Source organism: Vidua chalybeata, chromosome 4, assembly GCF_026979565.1.
Source record: "Vidua chalybeata isolate OUT-0048 chromosome 4, bVidCha1 merged haplotype, whole genome shotgun sequence".
Lineage (NCBI taxonomy): Eukaryota > Metazoa > Chordata > Aves > Passeriformes > Viduidae > Vidua > Vidua chalybeata.
In genome coordinates, this window is record NC_071533.1 from 8,343,772 (window position 1) to 8,365,537 (window position 21,766).

General features: G+C 35.3%; 1 protein-coding gene across 1 annotated transcript in view; it reads right to left on the bottom strand.

The window, feature by feature from the left end:
- The window catches only part of LRBA (LPS responsive beige-like anchor protein), a 365,752-nt gene that overhangs the window by 252,858 nt on the left and 91,128 nt on the right, over positions 1–21,766 (bottom strand). Inside the window, exons 31-33 of the mRNA XM_053939908.1 lie at positions 14,560–14,638; positions 14,165–14,298; positions 11,948–12,009 (exon numbers count right to left, since the gene is read on the bottom strand). Coding sequence (XP_053795883.1) covers positions 11,948–12,009; positions 14,165–14,298; positions 14,560–14,638 — 275 coding nt within the window. The remainder of the gene's footprint in view (positions 1–11,947; positions 12,010–14,164; positions 14,299–14,559; positions 14,639–21,766) is intronic.

The following is a 21,766-nucleotide window of genomic DNA, read 5'->3' on the forward strand; positions in this document are numbered from 1 at the left end:
ACAGCACACTACATTAAGAATTAAAGAAGTAGTAAATAAGCCATACAGAAACAGCAGGTTTTTAACTAAAAGCAGAAGACTCCCCTGCTGTTTAACCATGTGGGTTATTCCATGTAAACAGAGCTTCCTATAAACTAGTATTATGTTGTTAGTGGTAAATGCCTAAAACTATAATGAGAGTTTAATTTCAATACTTAAAAGTTAGAGTTCAAGTCACAGTAAGCTTTTATAGATTCTGAGAATAAATTATACACATGTAGAGCTGGAGTTACATATTTAACCACTAGATTCTTCAGTAAAAATGCCACAGAAAAAAACTGTCAGCTTGTCAGACAATGCCTTTTGTGCTATGAGATTACTCTCAAAGTGACAAATATGACAAACTCAACAAAGTAACAACTCAAAGGACAAATCTATCCTAAAAAATACATTGTTATGAAAGATATACTATATAAAATGTTACAGCATATACAATCTTTAAAAACTGCACATGGCCAAAAATGTTGAGATAGGTTGCATTTACCATAATTTATGGTGACACCAAATATTCTTAAAACAGCAATAAAAGAAAACTTTAACTTAATCCAAAATTCATGCAAAATTATAAAAATATCACTGCATAAATAAAATTATACCAGTAATAATTTTCACAGCATAAAAGCGGTGTATCTGTCTGATCAAAATGCATAAACTTCATTTTTGTATCTAGTTTCAAGGAAGTATGAAAAACTGGGGAAAAAACTGAATGAGTGATCGCTGTTTTCAGGTCCCCAGTTTCTGATTGAGGAAGCAATTTCCCCAGGCAGCTTTTCCCTTTCTCTCTCCCACTAGCAGGCTGTTGCCATGACGCCCCATGAAACAAAATTAGGGGTCAGGTTTGAGTTCATCTAGCAGCAAACCTTCTCCACCGCAGTTTCCTCTCCAGCTTCTTTAACCATCGGCTATTTTCAATGCCAAGATGAAAGACTAGCTTCAGAAAGAATACAAACAGGAATCTTAAAAATTAATTGAGAAATACAAGTACCAAGCAGTTGTGGGGAAGCACAAAACTCTTAAGTCAAAGGGAATGAGTCAGAAAAACAGACGTGAAGAAAAGTGATAACGTAAGATGAACAAAGGAAAAGATCCAAATAATTAAGTTGCAGTGCCAGCATCATTTTCATGAACTAAGGCAAACAAATTGAGGAATAGCAGGAGCATAACACAACTGACCCTTGATTTCAGTGCTTTTTTATTTAACTGTGATTGTAATTTGAGATTTTGTAAAACCACTGAACAGGAAGGAAAATGCCTTTCAAGGTAGACTACAAATTACAAAAACGAGAAAATCACAGCAAACTCAGTGCTGCGCAGCAGCACCAGTAGTGCTGGACTGGTCCCACTGATAGCAACATTCATCATCACTATCAAATAGCAGCAGCCTTCCTGCTCAATGGTCTTAGCTTCAAATAAATAAATTTAACTAATAAAGAAATACAGCATGTTTTGGAACCATAAGCCCCTTTATACACCAGGGGGGCTGGAACTAAATTATCTTTAAGAATCCTTCCAACCCAAACCTTCTATGATTCCATTATTCTGGTTTCACTCTTTTCCTCAAATGTACCTTGGTTTCTATTTAAACTCTCATAATGAATGCATGCACATGAATGATGAACATGATTCTTGCTATCATTGTACCTTTGAGGGAATGACACTCAAGTATCTGAACCAATCCCACCTCTTCCCTCACAACGCAGGATGTCCGGACCTATCCCGTGATATTCCCTTAGGCAATCCTACCCTAATGCAGATTTTTTCTTAAAAGATTTAGAGAAAATAAAGCTAAATCAATTTTAAAAAAAAGGCAGAAAAACTAATATCTCTCACATTACACTCCACTTGCAAACTCTGTTCCCTTCCTCATCCTACATCTATTGTGTTTAATTACACTAAAATATATAAAAAACATGATGTAACAAAAGTTGCTATTATCATCTGTCACTACAATAAACATGATAAATAATAATTTTCTGCTCCTTTCACTGCAAATCCTCACCTGCACTCACCAAGCAGATTTACTAAAAGAAAAAATATATCCATATTGCTTTCACGTAGAAACAGAAATAAATGTCTGCAGAACTATTCAAAGAACACTGGAAAAAACAGCTGTTTCTTCTGAATCAAAATTGACTCTGAACTAGGCTCCAACACCTAATAGACCTCAATAGCATGATTGCTAAATAATCTGAATTATGAGTTTTTACTTACGTTATCACAAAATACTTATGGAAAAAATAGTGCATTGTCAACAATCCTTGATGAGACACATGTTTTCCCAGTTGAAGAAAAAGGCAAAAAGCAGAGATGCATATAAATAAGAGCACAAGTCAGACAATAAACTGAACAGTACCACTACACAAAGTTTCTGGGGTAGAACTTCCAGTAAATAGCACAGCTCCCCAAATCCTGAGTTCCCCAAGCAGTTCTGCTCGGAAACAGAGACACATTATTTGGTTTATTAACACAAACAAAAAAGTTCCCATATTTGTAATTAGTCTTATATCAGCAAGAAGCATTGCTGCTCAGTGAACTTTCCATAATCTCCTACCCCTCCCCTGCACTAACCCTCTTTCCATAGTCTCAAATTAAACAGACTGGCTGTAAAACAGCAGGGTGTCAAATTAAAGCACACTTTATTTTCAGAGGTCTCCACACTTCGCGACTGACTTCCTGTCAGGAAGAGTTCCATTTCAGTGCAGAGCCCCACCAGCAGGGAGCTCACAGAATTAAGTGCCAGTTGATATTACTTTGTTTTGCATTTACCACCCCTGAGAATATTGTTCAAAGATCTAGTTATAAAGTCAGCATGGTATCATCCTTCTGACTAGACTGCCAAGCCACAGGGTGTGCTCTTGCTGCACAAAACTCACCTTAAATGGTGGTGTTTTTTTAAGTCCTAGTGTGCTGGTGAAGCAACAGGATGCCTTTTTTCTTCAGAAAAGTCTTGCTTCTGTAGCTAAATTATGTTCCCTCAGTTTTGAACATCTGCAGCACCGTACATTAATGGAAATTAAGCTGTTCTGTTCCCCTATCCCGCTCCCAAGATTCACATTTACATTAGACAATCCACTCTCGTCCCTAGACATAAAAACGTATACATTAATCAATCAAACTCTCAGCAACAAAACTCTAAGGGCTAATATTTCTAGCTGTAAAGGGTGTGTTTTCCATTAAACTCACACCAACACCATGTCCTGAATTTCTCAGCAAATGCAACTAATTTTAAACTCATGAGAGTTTTTCTTCATATGAGCTCATGAATGCAGAGAAGTCTATAGAACCACTAAAGATTGTACTTTAAAAAAAGAAAATCAGGAAGGAAAAATCCTCACTTCTGCCAAAGAATTCTGTTTCAGTAAGAACAACTTAGGAAAGTTCATCTCTCTCCACTCCAATGCGGCAAAGTATTTCAAAGAACGGTTTTGTGGTTTGTATCCCTATCTTTTATCCATTTCTCTACCAAAAGCCTGCAAGATATGTTGAATCCTCCAACTGGAATTCCAAGAAACAATGCTTCACATCACTCCAAACAAAAATGTCACGGCTTTACTACACCTGTCTGCTTGTACCTCTCTATACACTTTCTTAGTCTAATAAATAGAACCCATCTTGACTTTTTTCATACTTCAAAACCACAAAGCTCTCAATTCTGTCCCAGAAAGCAGATGTGTAGCATAAAACAAAAACCACTAGTTTTTGTTCATCTTAAAATCTCACATTGTACATTTCATCTCCAAACTGGAGAATGAGAAAACCCTTAAAACATCCTTCTAGACTAAGTATTATGAAAAGATATAAGGATACAAGCAAACACATTTTTACCACTGAGACCACCACCTGCCAGGATACAACTACCAAGTGCTTCTTGCATCACTAAGTCAAGAATAGGTCACTTATTATTTGTGCAGTATTGGCAAATAATTCTGAATACATTCATCTTATTTTCACACTTAAGGCAAAAGCAAAGTTAAAAACTTCTTTGATTTTTATTACTAAGCAAACTGTCAGTATGCATCCATTCGTTCATGGCATATTGGTTCTTGCATGAGTCTATTACAATAACGTTTTTTAAATTTAGTCACCATTGGACACAGAAATTTTAAATAATCTATCTATAAGCCATACTAAAGGTACAATATTCCTGAAGTCAGCAATTACACCTAAGAGAAAAGGCAGATTTCAAGCAGGTCTTAAGTGTAATGAAGTGTAATATTAAGAATAGGAGCTTGAAAGAAACTCCTACTTAAACATACTAGGGTGCTCTCCAAGCAATTCCATGGAACTCAACAGGCAATTAAACTCTCAAACAATTTAGAAAGCAACAGGAAATCAGAGCAGGGATGAAGTTCTAACAGACAGGTTTTACATTATCCTGGGGTCTCACACAGAATATATTCCAATAATCTAGTTCTGGAGAGACAAAATCTACATATTGCTTAAGTCAAAGAACAAAAAAAATATATGCAGCTAATTTAAATGTAATTTCAACATTCTCCAGTTCAAAGGAAAGGTTTTCCCATTTATTTCAATCTTATCAGATTTGCACTTCAGACAGTTATCTACCAATCTGATCTGCAGTTTCAGACACTTCAAATGTATAATACAGCTCAAGGAAGCAAGCAGCAAAATATCCATAGCACATGTAATCTATTTGTAATTATTCCAAGTACTCTGCTCAGTGACAAATACCAAGCATGAAAGTTGTCAATAGACATTTTCAGCATGTAAACTGAAATCCTCAGATTTCAGAGACGGAAGAAAAACTCCCACTCAGGAAGGAAAGAAGTTACACTATGCATAAAGCCCCAGATATATCAGTGTAAGGAAGAATCCAGGTGTTCTAGAGAACAGATTTCATAATGTAACCTTCTGTTTTGTTAGAAGGAGACTTATTGACATGATGGAATCTAAAATCCAAGCACCAAAGGACCACATTTAAGGAATCTGGATTCCACAGCCAGTGTCCACCCACACCTTCCAGGACTTTCATTCACATTTTCCAAAGTTAATCCTATTGAGCACTAGCCAAACAGCTCACTGTGTATATATCAAGTGTCTTGCAAAGCAGGAGAATGCAGAAACCCTACTTCACAACAAATAAAAGGAAATGGCAATTGAGGACAAACAGATGAATCACAATGTTGCTTTTACAAATTGAGGAGATTAATTTGTTTCAAAACTGGACTCTTCTACATGAGTGCTGAATGCCCTTAAACTCCTGGACTATTAGCTACTTTGTGAGGATATGTTGAAACTTTTCAGACAGATTATTTTACCTGGTGATAATAATTGTTACCTGAAACATTAATTGAACTTAAATCTCTTCTGCTTCAGGAGAATACTTGGATAGCATGTCCCCTGGCTACTGTGAGACCTACCTTTCCCTCTCCCTGGCACCCTGTGAGATCTATCTTTCCCTCTTCCTGGCTCTCCATCCTCTGTAGATTAAAACATACATTGCAGGGGAAAAAGAATTTTTGAGAAGAAAACAGTTTATAATGTAAAAACTTTTCACTGAAAATATCAGAAGTAACACTATACATAAAGCTCAACAGGCATTTCCCAATTATTTTCCATCCAGTTGCATCCTAAAAAAAAGTAGGATGAATATCTTCCATTTTCTTTTCCAGTTACAAAGACCATGTAGTATTTGTTTCTAAATTACACTAGAAACATCCCTACTGCTGTTTGTGTAACACTTATTAACATGATTGGCAATCTTATGTTTTCAAATGTTAGTATTTACACAGTTTATTAATGTGCCTGGATCCACTTGGTATGAAGCAGATCTGAGCCACTTAAGAATTTAAATAATCCATAGTAGAGTAAGATGATCTTGAATATTCTCCCTTCCACAGCTACCTCATCTCTACAAAAAGCTAGGCTAGCAAATATTCTTCCAATATTCAAATACTTCAAAAGAGCACAAGCAATAAAAATATTTTTTAAAAATGTTAAGACAAAAGCGCATTATAAAGTTTCTGGCACAACATTTCACAGAAAGTTAGTAATACAAGACACAAGGCAAACATCTACGGGCATGATTCATGCAAAATCTTCCCCTAAACTTCTCAGTTTAGACATTGGTACATTCTTTTTTCAATTTTCGTGTGTTAAGATCTAAAGCATTTTCATTTGCCTGATAAAGTTATGTTTCTAATAAGTTTATAATAAAAGCAATCTATCACTGAAGTTTTTTAACTCAATACTGCTGCATTAGTCTTTGATATAGACTAAGATCCTATTGGAAGAAGTTTACACTGTATAAAAAGAAAACCTTTCACACCTGATATCTTCTAAATGGCTTTTAAAAGGAAATTAGAGCATGTATTATAGTTGATAAAAAATCACCTGACAGCTTACAAAATCCCTGCAAAATCTACCCTTTATGCCAAAATACACATATATATTTTTTTGATCACATATCTAAAGGATTATCATTTTTAAACTTATTTTCAGCTGTTATAGCCAAGTGATTAGATGGAAGAACATTATTGTGATTAAAATGTGATCATCTAATATTTGGGGCACATAAAAAGTATTCCAACGGCATTTATTCTCTTCATATCTCAACCAGGATATTGCTAAAGAGTTTTGATGAATCTGTTGAGTTCGGCTGCCACGGTATCACAGTGACATTGGTCTTTAGATAACCTATAGTCAATTCAATTAAAACTTCATAGCAATCACTGCACTTATCCATCACATGAAATTGCACTTAAAGGTAAATTAGGAACCAGTGCAGATCACATAGCATCAGCATAATGTGTTCTCTAAACCAACACTGAAAACCTGCCATCTTTTACATCAACTAAAATCTCCAAGCAATTCAAAGGCTTGCCACATTTTAGAACACACTGCAGAAATCCATTCCTGAGGTAAGGAACTTGGATCATTGATGCATTTTTTTTTTTTTTTTCTGAGCAGAGGTTACTCATAAAAGCCTAAAGATCCCCCTGCATTCCACAAACACTTAAGCAATGGGGTGGAAGAGGAAGGAGGCTGTGGAAAAATTCTGCTGAAAAAATCCAACTCCTATTGCTCTTCCTTAGGGAAAATAATGGAATCCTACAGTTTGTATGGGTACATGGAACATATTGGTATTGCTCAATTAAGATTCCTTATCACAGTAAGAGAGATGAGAAGCCTAACACGCTGCCTATGCAAGGGATGCACACTGACTTCTTTATGAGCACCAGAATCTACCAGCAAAGGGATTTGGTAGAATATGAAGTATCATGCTGAAGAAATACCTGTGGCAAAAATGTCACCTCTTAACCAGCAACAACTAAGTTAGACAAGAAAAAAGAAAAAAAAAATGAAAGCAAGCTGAAGACCTCTACGCTGAAGACCTTTGCCTACAAGGGCAGGAAGACCAACTTTCAAGGCATAATTTTTTTCTGTCTTAATACTACTAATCAGCCTCTGCTGTATTTTTGAAATGCACACGTAAACCTCCAAAAACTGTCAGAGCTGCACGAGATATGTTGAATCATGATTATATTTCACTGGGCAATATGAGGAAACGCTATCTCTGCACATGAAAAATATTTGTAGTATTAGGGTTTATGCTTCCCTCTTCCATCTCCCCAAGGAATTAATACTTTATCAAGGGCCACTATACATCTAATAGCAATATATCATATTAGTATTTTCAGAAGATAAAATATTTAGCAATTAAATGTATTGAAATACTGGTCTTGGTTTTACATATACCATCAGCTACCAAGAATGTGCTTTTAGTCCTTTTGTAAAAACACTGGATAGAGGAAGGAGGAACCAAGAATCAGAACACCCCGAACAAGCACACGGGGTGCGTGTGTCAGCAGTGGAGGGGTCATATGAGTTGTTGCAGTATTTATTCATTTTCAGCTGTAACCTCTTAAATAGGCTGGGTAGCATTCCATCAATTTTAGAAAATTATCCAAGAGCTGAACTGTGTTTGAATCAGTTAGTGTAAGTTTATTTTGCAGTCTAGAACATTTAGATTCAGTAGAAAAATGTTCTTAAGTAGAAGATGAAGCTGAGAAGAGCTAACTAATTAGTACTGTAAGACAAACTCCACTGACGATTCAGTTGACTGACTACAGAAAGCAGTATCTTTCAAGTGCCAGAAATTCTGTAAATCCAAAGGCAGTTTATAATAATAATCAACGAAAATTACAGAACCGATCTCACCTATTTCATACCATTTCACCTTGGAGCTACAATAATGTTTCATGCACATGGGCAAAAGATAAATATTTTTAATCCCTTCATGAGAGAGAAGACCACAGTCTACAGTCACGTATTTCCACATAGTCATGTATTTCAAGAAAATATCTGACAAATGAAAGAAAGCACAGTATCACTTATGCTTTATGGACATGCACTCCATGGACATGCAATTCATCCATGCCACTTTGAGATTTAGACACAGAGAGACAGCCCTTCTAGATGAAAATGCTTTCTTCAGGGATGACATCAGTTTCCCCGTGAAGAAGTCTTGTCTCACAACTGCGTGTGAGCACCTCCAACATCCTAATGTCACTCATTTAAGACGAGAGAACAGAAAGAGAACTTCTCTCTTTCAGCTGGTTTAATTATCCCAACAGGATGCCAGACCAGACGAGATGGTGCTTCCAGGTTCACTGTACTGTATGCATTTCTGATAAATGGGAAAAGAATAGATGACCTGGCAGAAGGCTCAGACAATAACATGTGATTTACAGGACATGAATGCAGCTACTATAAGATTTATCTGACAGCCCTCTCCGATAGTGGACTGTTGAGTATCCGATGGAATGATTTCTAGTCTGGAAAGTCTGCTACTGAGTAGCCATACACATTATTTATTTATTAGATGTTTTGGGTTGAAACCATTTTTAAATGATGCACTTCACAATGCTCAGCCATAAATTTAGTTTTAAACCCAAGAAGGGAGGTAGTGTTATTGGAATGTGTGTCAGACTGAATTAGGATGAGCAACACAACGCTTTTATAAAGTGGCCTTGAATGCAACGTCGATTCCTTCAAAAATGATATTAATGTCAAATAAGCAGGAACACTTTGCAGTAATATTAAATGAAGGATTCTTTATGTTTTGATAGATTTATAGAAATGTAAGGACACACACAGAGACACATTTCAAAATGTAGCGTGTCTATCAAAAAACACAATTGTTTTTGTCTTAGAAAAAGCCTTTTGTCTGTGTCTCAAACCACCTGTTTCTCTTTTTACCTTATGTTAAAAAGAAAGCAATATATCAACATGCAAACACAAAAACATTAAAAAGGAGTCTTTTTCCATATGCCTAAATATATGAGTTTTAGACGAGAAAATATATTAACCAGGTGTCACAAATAGTTTCAGAGGATTGTACCACTTGAATTTTTTTAAGAATTACTTCACCCATTAAAGAGCTTTATTTTTACAATTTTATGAAAAAATTGTAGGGTGTTATTATTCCATTTTCCATATCTGAGGAAGAAAAATATAATTCAGCCACAGATCTAAATGAACATCAGAAAAATGTCAGGTGCTTCAGAAAAACAATCCAAGTACTTACATCAAATCTACAATGTTTAAAATGAATTTTGAGAAGAGGTTATCATAAAAAACACCAAAGATTAATCAGAGCAATCTTTCAATTTCATAAAACGATGGCTGACAAATTTGTGAAGTTTTAAATCAAATTTGCAGATACTTACTTCATAACTATGCCACATTATTTATGTGATTAAAAACTGGTTTTTGACCTGATCTTTTGATCTTTGGCACTGCATCCTCTCCATCTCCTCTTAAAAATTAATTAAAATTTTAGCAAAAGGATATCACTTCATTTCCCACCCTATCTTGTGGGGGAAAAAAAGAAAATAAAAAGAAGGGGGGGAAAAAAAGAAAAAATCAATCAAGCTCAACCCCATCTCCTCCCAGTATCTGTAAAATGTCGGCTTGAAATTCAATTTCATATCTCTCAAGCTTTCATGTAGCAAAAGACAGTTCACTTCTTAACAAAATAAATCACTTCTGTGATTGCCATGCTGACCTCTTTGAATTAGGAAAATTCAAAGTGAAAAATGTAATTATCACCCCAGAACAATCTGTATACATCTGGAGCTAATTTTAGATTCATTTCTCACATCATTTTTCATATTCTGCCAAAAATTACAGCTGCTATGTAACTTTAAAAAGACTTTGAGGTCTTTGTGACTTTATTGGTTTATTTCTACTACTCCACTAAGAACCACCTCAGCCTGTGCAACTTGCACTGCTAAGCTATCACGGTAGCTTCAATTTGATTAGATTAGCATTAAGTGGCATTGTGACACATATGACAAATAGATGCATTAGAGCACGTCATTTATTCCTTATCCTTTCCGCTTCCCAAAACCAAACAAGTGACATACAGTACAGAGCACAACATGATTTTAAGAAAGATTAGATTACCTTACCCAAAAAAAAGGGGAAAGGTCAAGCACTAATTATTGATACAAGCAGCATGGACACCAAAAACTAATTTTTCTAAATGGTAATACCAAGTTGTAAGACACGTATTTAATACTTGGATTAGTTTTTACTTTAACACATTCCTGAATGAATGGTAAAATTTGTTTTATGGATTTCTCAGTAGCAAAGATTCTTTTATAATTTAAATCAGCTGCAAGTTCATATTCTAGAAGTTGTGAACAATGTTCACGTCCAGTACTGACATATGTAAAATAATCTCTAAATTCCAAAAGTTCCATAAGGAATATTAAATTCCTTTCAGGGTAAAATGATACTGTATTTCCTGAGGAAGATGGAAAACTAGATGAGCAAAGTTCTGGTTACATTCATTAATAATAACCTCACTGGAAAACATAACTACTCTTCACTAGTTCATTGTAAAATCTATTAGGTGTAATCTCCAGAAGTAATTGTTCTTATTGCACTTTATTGACAATGTAGACTATCGATTTTTCACACCTTCTATGATTCTTTCATTTGTATTCATGAAATGTCTATCAGCACACTCTAAATAAATTTGGCAATATAGGCACTAAAATGAATAAATCGATGTGAAGAAACATTAATTTTGCATTATCCTTATTCGTCAGGCAAGCAAACCATAGGGGTTGTAAATGAAGGTCAAAGGTTCTGAAATGGGTCAGAACCCTTGACCTCTAGACCAATACCATTCCCATTAAAAAAGGCTATTTTAAAGTTTTAAGTAGGGGAATTTACTACCAGAAAGGTATAATTTTAAGGCACCAAGAAAGGCTCAATAAAAACAGTCTCCCATTTAATTACAAAAAAAAAAAAAAAAAAAAAAAAGCAAGCAAGAAACCCCCCAAAAAATCCAATTAATAAAGCATACATAATTTTAAGAAAGGTCCTTAGGCTCTGCTTCTTTTCGGAACACAGGAACAGGGAGTTCTCAAGTTCTTACATATCTAAAATCACTTTGCCTTTAGGAATGTAGAATGTCCCAAACTGATGACAACCAGGGTTGCTTTCTTAAATTTATCTCAAATCTTTAGTACTTGTCAAATCAATTAGGAATGACAGGGTTTCAAAAGTGTTTATCACTCATTTCATAACCTCTACACAAAAGGAAAAATTCTATTTATCCCAGAGGCTTCAGCATGTCAAGATGCAGAAATCAATCTGTTTCCTTAACTTTAATATTTCATTGATTCTATCTCATCTTACAAAAATGACAGCATAGAATTACGTAGGCACACCATCTTCAAGATTATGTAAATGTTCAATAGCAAGGTAACAAAAACCCACTTGGATAGACACCATTGCTATTTTTTTTAATTAAAAGGCCTTGTACATTATCTTTTTACCTATTACACATGAACCTCAATTAAAAGTAAAATTTTATCTGCAATCTCCATTGTGTTCAGACAGATCAATTTCAGAATTACTTAAACCTCACCTGAGAGCAAAGGAGCATCACCAGCTCCACAACTGAACTGCTAGATTTCATGCACACAAGACCTACAAAAGGGAAAAAAAAAAAGAGACATAAATGCATGCTCTCGTGGCACCAGCTATTAACACAAACTATTCTGAAGTGCAGTAGATTAGAAGCGTTTTGACAAACAAAAGAAAACCAAAATTTTCATGCCACTTCCAGTTCAATTTTGTACTTTATCAGCACAAAATAAAAGTACGTATGTGAGAGGGAAATCATAAATTCCATGCCTTCTGTCTAAAAGAAGCAGCTAATAGTAATTCTTACCCCCATTACTCAGTTTCATAAATGTTTGTATGTCAAAATGATCAGAAGTGTGGTTAACATATGTTATATTAATCCACTGTATCTACGTTTTGCTATTTCTCGAAGGATTGGGTCATTATATATGCAGAGAAGGGAAATGGCTTTATGACCTCTGCTTTCTCCATGACGTGCTCTCCTTTCAGCCCCCAGCTATCAATCAAGTTTCCATTTTGTTTCATGGCAGCAGACATCCCAAACACTCTTATTAGTACTTTGACCCTTAACCCCACACTAAACCTAAGCAGAAGTGCAAGCAGTAACCTATTATATATTTTCAGTTGTTTACAAACTAATTTGAGTATTATTATTTGTAGTCACATTTTCTTTAGGGTTTGTCTGTAACTGGGATTTAGAACCAAAATTTGTGCTTATTTTTGTCTAGACCATTCATACACTCCCAGTGATTATCCTGCTTTTTCTTTGCTCATCCAATTTATGAAATACTCACTTATCCATCTATATAACTATACTACAGTCAAAATACTCTGAACCAGATTTTCTTTTATCTTCAAAAATAAAGCTTTGAGAAGAACTTCTTTTCTGTTTTTTCTTATTAAATGAATGAAATAAATTTGTTCACAAGGAAGCTTCCATTAAAATGTTTATCAGCCAAAATGATGCCCAAATGCATAAGCAAAACTAGAAACCCATCTTTTTGAGTCTCACAGAAAGTAATTCATACACTTCTTAGATTTCCTCTTATCTCAAATGGTAAGCAAGCTAAATTCCTAAACTAAATAACTTTAATTTGTGAAATTTAACGAAGTCTCAATTTTGATATCAGCAATACTCAGTGAAACATTTAGTTTGATATTCTGTGTTTCTGACAATGCTCATATTCAGCCCTACAAACAGGATGACTGTCCTAATCCAAGAAACAAGTAGTTTCATAATGTTTTAAAAAGAACTTTAATTCCCTAGGAAAAAATAAGATCTGTTAGTGCAAACACAGCTCAAGTTAAGCAACCAGAGGATTCTATCATGAGTGCACTTATCACTGGGAGCTGCAACAAGCTCTTCTTGTCACTTCTTCAACAGGGCAAAACCTGAAAATTTCACTCTAAAAATCAGTGGACAAAGCAATTCATATGATATAGTCAAATTTTGCGAAAATTGAAAAACTGGTGTTGCACTGCTAAATTCGGTCTTCCAATATGCACAATTTTTTCAATTGAGAACATTAATGTCTGCACTGCAGAACTGAGCCTCATTCTTAAGCAGAGAGAAACCCATCAGTAGAATGGAAACTTCATCATTTCAATCGTGACCATTTCATGCCAATTTTCCACCAGGAAGAGCCATGATCACAGCTGTGCACAGGAATCCCCATCTTCTCAGATGTGCCAGATCATTCTCCTTCATACTGACAAGGATTCCTCTTACCTGTATGACTCCCTTCCAATTAGAAACCAAAAAGCCAGGAGCAGACTCACGTGCGAGAGAGGCAGCAGAACACACTCCACTGACATAGTTCCCAAGAGCATGTGTGTTCCAACATCCCAGTAAAAGTGTCAGGTCTTGTACCCAACTTGCTACACTATACACTTTACTGTGCAACAAAGTGTTAACCATGACACCAAAATTTCTCTTAAAGCTCACAAAGCACATTTTGTACACCGGCTTCTATGGGACAAATGGCCATGAGAGTTGGAAAACAAAGGAAGATGAACACAAAGAGGTAGCAGAGATGGCAAAGATGAGGAGGCAATGACAATGACTTCAGAAGGCTAAAGACAGAAGGAACAAGAGGCAGTGAAATCCAGTGGACAGCACTGTTTGGGATGGCAAGAAGAAAGTTCCTAAATAAAGAAATGTTCGGTCTCCAAGGTAACAAAGAACACAAAACCCCCCCTTTTTTAAATGGAAACTTACTTGTACCTTCTATCAACAACTCCTGCCCATGGCTGCCCAAAAGAGTCCGAGCAAGAAAGGGAGCAAAATCCACAAAAATCTCTCTCAGAAGTGGGGCAGCTTTTTCCAAAGCATGCTCAAGTCTGTCTGTAATACTAGTAGAGAGATACGTGTGATTAGCAATAAAAGAAGGAAGTTACTGGAATTTTGTAAAAAGGAATATAGATCTTGACAATGTTTAAGTGATATACATATTTAACAAGGAATTAATCCAACACTCAGTACTTTACCAAACCTTCATTAGTTATTGAAAATCGGCAAAAGGACATTCTTACATTACATGGTATCAGAATATCAACTGTAATATCAATAACATGAGCCACAGCACAGCTGCTCAGATCAATTGGAGAGGTTACCTCATATTGGAGGCAGAATCCTCAGGCACTGAAGAAACTGCAGGAACAGATGGCAATTTTGAATTAGATGATCCCCTTCCTACAAGAGAAAGTAATAATAAACAAATTATATAAGAAAACATTCCAGGGATTAGAAAAGCAGACCAGAAACTAAAGTTTTGAGTTTGAGCTCTGAGAAACCATGGTTTTCAAGTGTTGTGTGAGGACTAGGTGAACTCCGTTCACCTCTTTGTACCTCAAATATCTTTTCCACAGAAGTCCTATTTACTTGCATTCGTATTTACCAGGTTTGCCATGGCAAGTTTTTCAAATGTTGCTTTAGCATGTACAGAAAGTAATTCAAGGAAGCATTGTAGTTTGTTTTGTGAAGGAAGTCAGACTAGGCTGCAGTGATTCTTTCTGGTCTTATAAGCCAGGATCCTCTCTGAACAAATTTAGTAACACAACCCCAGAAATGAATACAAACAACAATGTCTTATACCTTTAATATGCCTATAATAAGCTAATATATATAATAATACTAATATATAATAATATACAGCCAAATGGTGATGTTTTAAAGCCATCTCTTTTGGTTAATGGAAGTGTTCACCTAATTTCAAGTAACTTGCACAGAAAGCCCTTAATATTTTTGTCTAAAATTAAAATATATATTTGCGTCAAAATCATGCAGAAAACAATGAGTGGGTATTTTCAACAGTCAGGCTTAAATATTTGCAAAACTGAGACTCTGACAGAGGCAGCTATGATAAAATTTTCCATTGCACTCCTGGTGTCATTAGCATGATGGCAGTGCTATAACCTCATTTATGAGTTATTAACTTTGCCACATCAATTATTCAAAGGTTGATAGGGAAGACTGGGTCATTTATGTATCTTACACTTACAGAAAAAAAGCAGTTGTGTTATGTCAAATTGACACTACATGGCTCTCATCAGCACAGGAGGAATCTGTAAATATTAAATTCTGCTGTTCAGTATATAAAGAGAAATACAACCTCCCCATACTGCAGTATGGATTGGTATTAGCAATGATGAACAGGGGGCAAGCAAGACAGCCAGAGACTTCACAGATATTTTCTGCCAGGATAGGAATGGTGACTCACAAATCTTACACTGCATTCCAAGGTATAGAGAGGAATGAATCTTAGCAGACAGGTTTCTGTGCGTTTCCCAGGAGCATGACTGCTCCTAGTCCATCTGCAATCCTATCTCTTTCCACCCTGAGACCCTGTCCTATTCTCTTTCCTCTCACCTTGCCAGTTACAGATTTTTATGCTGCTGGAAAGGAGTGGAGGAAAAAAAAAAGGAAAAAAGCCTGAAAAAAGAGAGTTTAATCATTTTAGTTCTCACGCCTATCTTAGCAAAGATGTTATCCTTTTTAGAACTGTAACTACAGAAAAATTCCTGATGGTTCCACCTACAATGGAGTTTGTTAATTCAGTTAAATGCAACCTGGAAATTAGTTGCTGAGATCTTGAAACTATTAACCAAAATGTGTCAACTGAAACTTTTCAAAGATTTTCAACTTGACTGAAATGAAACATATTTAGAAAGAGATGGGAAAGATAGATCCTTGAGACAGTGAATTTATTTCTCCCACCAAATTTCAAACTTCTGCTCCAAAACTCTGGCAACACAGTTTCCTCCAAAAAGTATCAAGGGTTTCTGGTGGGTGAGGGTTTTTTTGTTTTTCTATCCAGAGCAGGTGGTTTTCTCCAATCTTGTTTCAAAGGCAGCACAGGAACTAATAAAATAAACTTGAATACCATAACCATGAAAAGTTTTGCTCTCATTTCTTTTTCTTTCTTCAGAGATAGGAGATATCTTTGTGAATGTGATTCATTTGTGTTTTTCATAAATTCAACCTGAAGCTCTTATGCTGACTGCTGTATAGGTATGATAAAATCAGAAGGAAAGTGAGTGGGCCATACAGAATAAAGAATAAAAAAGTGGTGAACAAAGTGTTAGCTGAAATCAAAATGAAATGTGAATCTTCTGGGCACTGTGTCCTAAATAATTTCTCTAATAAAGACTAATCAAATATATATTCCTGAAAGTTTCAAGGTGATGGTAAGATTTTGTAGATGTTCTCAATATTTTCATGGATATAATTCCATTTTTTTAACAGCTAGTTTTCCATAGTCAAACCACCAAAAAGTATTTTGGGTATTCCCAATACAGAAGCTGTAAAATGATGTGTCGAAAATTAGAACACAGCCTCCTGAACAGAAAAACAAAGCCCACATAAGGCAACAAAGCCACATGATTCAATGGTTATTCAGATACATAATAGCTGCAGTATTTTCTTTCCCTTTTAATTAAGACTTTAAAACTACTATGTCATTTGTCATGAGAATTTTTATATTTAAATAATTTGACTAGAACACCCAGCTTTCTCCCTAAAGCCCAACGTCCCTGTTCTCATTTAACAAGTCCCTCTAACTTGAAAATACTCCAAAGTCCACATATCGAAAAGGTGACTTACAGGCACACACTACCCATTAAAGGGAAATCAGCACACTGATCTGGGTAGTCCAACACAGTACCAAACTGAAATGGCACACAAAACCTTCAAAATAAGAAAGTCCTCAGCACACAGGTTGTAGAAGCAGCATGTCACGATACAGAAATGCTGACATGCTTTTTATCACATCTAAAATCTGTCACCAGTAATCCACTACTCATTGGGTATGGTTATATAGTCAATGGTATATACAAGTAAAATCCAACCCTATTAAAGCAAAGATTGTCAGGATAAAATAAGACTTAACAGTGAAAAAGCATAACAGAATGAGTTTTTAAATTAAATGAGACAAAAATAATTCTGTGGAGTATTTGGGCCATCAGCAAAATAACTGAAGGAAAACATTAGGGAAAAAATAAAATCAAGAGAAACATCTGCAAGGACAATGAGAGGGCTTAAAAGCTATCACGAGGCTAGTAAATAAACATAGTCTAGGGTAACTTGGCTTTCTTGTTGTTTGTTTTATTTTGTTGAGATGAGTTGGGGCTTTTTTCATTTTCCATTTTGTCAACAAAACTGGTAAAAATACTTTGAGTGGGACATAAAGGAAATCACTGACAGCATAGGACATGATTATTTTTTCTTCAAGAAATATAAAAAACCTGCACAAAACAGATTAGGTATAAATGTGAAAGATTATGAAATTTTAAGTAAATATCAACTTTTAAAAATAGACATAACAGAAAAAGCACTGATAATTTGAATTTAATAAAGCATAAGGGAAGCATCTATATAAACTGATATTCTTTCTGAAGATTGCATAAGAATATTTATGGTCTGAATTTCTTCATGCTTATCAATACCTAAAACCACATTCCAAACTCAGATATTTTTCACCAAAATGGGTGAATCTCAGATTTATCCAGCTGAGAATTTCAGGGTTCTTTCAATGGGATTAGGCATAGTGATTTTTGCATGCAGATTTTGTTTTGTGAAAGTACATTTTTTCCTTTATTTAACTCAGAGGTAGCTTTTTATTACACTTTTTTTCCACTTATAGTGAAAAAATGAAAATACTTCAGTAGCATATTTTCATCCACAACACACATGTGGGTAAGTGCAGTAGCTACTTCAAACATGTGGAATGAAACTGACTTATCTCTTCCTTATCCTTTCACTGATAAACTGGCTCCTTCAAACTGACAGTTTTACAGACATTTGCAAGAACATAAAAGAAAATGCAAATAGATCATCTGTCTAGCACCCTTCCAGTGAAACCTTATTGTTTATTCAAGGTCCCCAAGGGTCTAAACAAATAGTGTCTCGAGCCATAAAATAATGTTAAAAAACTCTTTGTGCAAGATCCTCATGCTTTTGCATGTGCACTTACAAACTGCACTTGGCAATGCACAAGCAGTCCATGATAATTTACTTTGTGAGGAGATGGAGATGAGGTATAAAAAAACCTAAGAGTTGAATTAAATAACCGTATCTCTTAATTTTGAACAACAGACCTACCCTACATAAATGCACCAGTGCCCTTGGTGGAAGAGGTACCTAGCAAAATCATGAGCTCATTCAAGAATACAATTCCGGGACTGGAAGTGCACAATGCAAGACTACAACAAAAGGTTTTTACAAGCTAATATAAGGGATCTGTTACATAAACACATCTGTAGGCTAAACCAAAACAGATTTTTATGAAACAATGGTGAAAACTTCTCTTAAGAGGAGCAGCTTTAAAACAGTTTTTATATTGACACAGTATTAAGTCATTTCCATTGCATATCATCAGAATCTGAGGTTTTTTAAAGTGTCACCCTGCTCTGGTAACTAGCCTTCAACTACTGTCACCGTTAAGTTGGAATTCTCTTTGAAATAATTACTATAATCCAGTGAATTGCATGAACAACCTCTGCACTGACGGTAACTCACTTCATGATCATTTCTCTTAATTTATCTTGTCTCCTGTTAATTTATTTTATTGCATGACTTCAAGTTCATTTTCACCTATGTATAAAAATGAAAGGAATACCATTCATCTATGCAAAACAAGCCAACTGCTGCAGAAAATTTACATTTTGCTATGTATTGGACTAGAATTCAGGAGTCACAACTCCGTTTTTACCCGCTGTTATTGCTTAGCCTGGTGTTTCTTCCAAGCATTTACATCCTTTGTCACCTTACTCTTTGACATGGCCTTGTTTACAACTTCACAATTTGGAGAACAGCTTGTCCAGAGAAGAAAAAATCCTGTAACTAACTGTGTGTGGCTCAGAGGCAAAACAAGTGAAACTCAAGGAACTTTAAGTAGGAAGGGGAGGAGGCAGGCAACAGACACTGAGTGGAACTTCTCAGTGTTTTTCTATATTCAGAACATCAGTGAGGACAAGACACAATTCACTCCTCAGAGTTTTCATATCCCCTCTTCATATAAATCATATTTGAACAACCATTTGGAAACTGAATCGTGAAAGCCTCAAGACTGAGGGCACTAATAAAACACATGTGAAATCCTTCGAGTACATAAACAGAGAAATTCAGCGCATCAGAGAAAACAGTGGGAGTGCAAACTGCAAAGCATTTTTAAAAATTGTCACCACTTCAGAACGTTGTGACTGTAATGGAAACATTTAAAAGGAAAACTGACAAACAAAAATACAGGCGTCCTGCTGGCATGTTCCCAATAGCTCAGGCAGCTCTGCCAAGTCCTGCCTGTCCAAATATTAGTCTTTTCTTAGCAGTAGCCCTTCCTGAACACAGCATGTGTAAAACCTCTGCGTCACATCACACATTCAGCCTGTGAGACAACCCAAGGAAGAAACAACTCCAGTGAATTCACCCTTCTTACACTACTCCTAGCAAAGAGGCCCTTTTGTCCAATACCACCCTCGGTGGTAGGCATCAAATGATTAGCTCAAGATGGGCCCCCAGGTTTATCTTCTCCGTTCATTTCCAAGATTCCAGCAAACCAACAATCCAAATACCAGCCATCAGCAACAGGCTGATGGGAAAGTTCAGACCACAAGGGGCACATCTGTGTTCAGGAAAGACTTTTTGTACTATGAAATATTCTGCAGATTGAATGAGTAAAGGTGAAGAAACTTCTGCAAAAAGGCCAGAGTGTATGAGGCCAAAACATGTTTTAATCCCCTTTTGAAGTATTGAGGAACAGAGTGAGCTTGGATGGTTCTTTCCAACCCATCAACACTCTGTATTTGGTAGGCCAAGATACTTCACAATCTGTGTGATATGGGAGCACCTAAGCAGCAAGTATCTGAGATGCTCACAACCCTTGAGCTACTTCAGGGAAATGCAAACTGCAGGGAAAATTACTGGGAAGGAAGCTGATGAATTCTGAGCACAGACAAATGGCACTGGAGGCATCTGGCCAAACAGAATGATATTTCAACAAAAATTCTACCTTGACCAAGCAATTCTGACATCACATCTAGAGGTGGAGGATGATCACATACTGTGTAACACTTATTCCCAAATTGAGTGTTTCTACACATTACTATTAGAACACAATCACCTGCTATTTAATCCTATTTCAATATCTGCATACCACTTTCACCCCTATTTTGCACTAAATCTGCTCAAGTCTTCATCATAAAGCATTATGTGTTCATATATTTTACATGCTTTATATTATATATTAAAATAAATTATATATATATAATTAAAATATATTATATATAATTATTATTTGTATATATCATGTATATATATATAATTATATATGCTATCAATTTTTTAAATGTATCAAACAAATCTATCTAAAACTCATTTAAAAAAAACAGATTAGATTTGTTTTTTAATATAGGAATAATGTTTAACAGCCTTCATAGCAAACACGAATTAGCCTCAAATTTATATTCACTACATAAGCCCCTACCTAATCTCAGCATTTCTAAAAAAAAAGGTTTAATTTATTTCTTAATTGTGAAAGTAAACAGACTTATAATGAGTGTTAGCTGGAAAAATGAGAACAATGTAGATTCTCTGCTGCATGGAACTAAAAATTAATGAAAGTATATGTGATTTGAACTCAGAGGAAAACTGTATTAATTATATTTTTGTTTTATAGGAAGCTTGCTTATTACTACTTCCATATTCCAATAAAAAACAAATTAAATCCTTATAGAGAATTTGATCTCAAACTTAAATGTTTGCAATTTACATGAGCAACATTAAATGTAAACCACTCCAACTCCGCAAGATTTTTGTTTCCATGCCATTATTTTACAGGGGAAAAAAGAAACAGTCTCATGTTTTAATCTGTTTAAGGCATGATTTCATTTATTCCTTTACTTTTTCGTTTAATTAATTATATTGCCAATCTAAACATGTCTATTTTAATCCTGATTAGTTTCTTTTTATGCATATCAGTTCAGATTACATGTCCAATTTTTGCCAAAACTTCCAGACATGATGGAAGTCACAGTTACAAACTGCATTAGTATTGTTTATTGTCTGGATTTTTCATACATTCTACAGGCACAGAAGCACTTATTTTTTTCTTCTATACGTTCCTAAAGGATGACTAAATTTGAAAATCAATGTTCATCTGTTTTGTTTTTATTAAAAGCAAGTGAATACCTACTTCAGAAACTGTAATAATTAAGCCTACAACTAAGCCGGGTTGATCAGTCAGAAGTTAACAAATTAGCAATTATATTAAACAATTTCAATGTAGGTGAGGTTTTACTATTTTTAAAACAGATTAGCTGCTCAGAG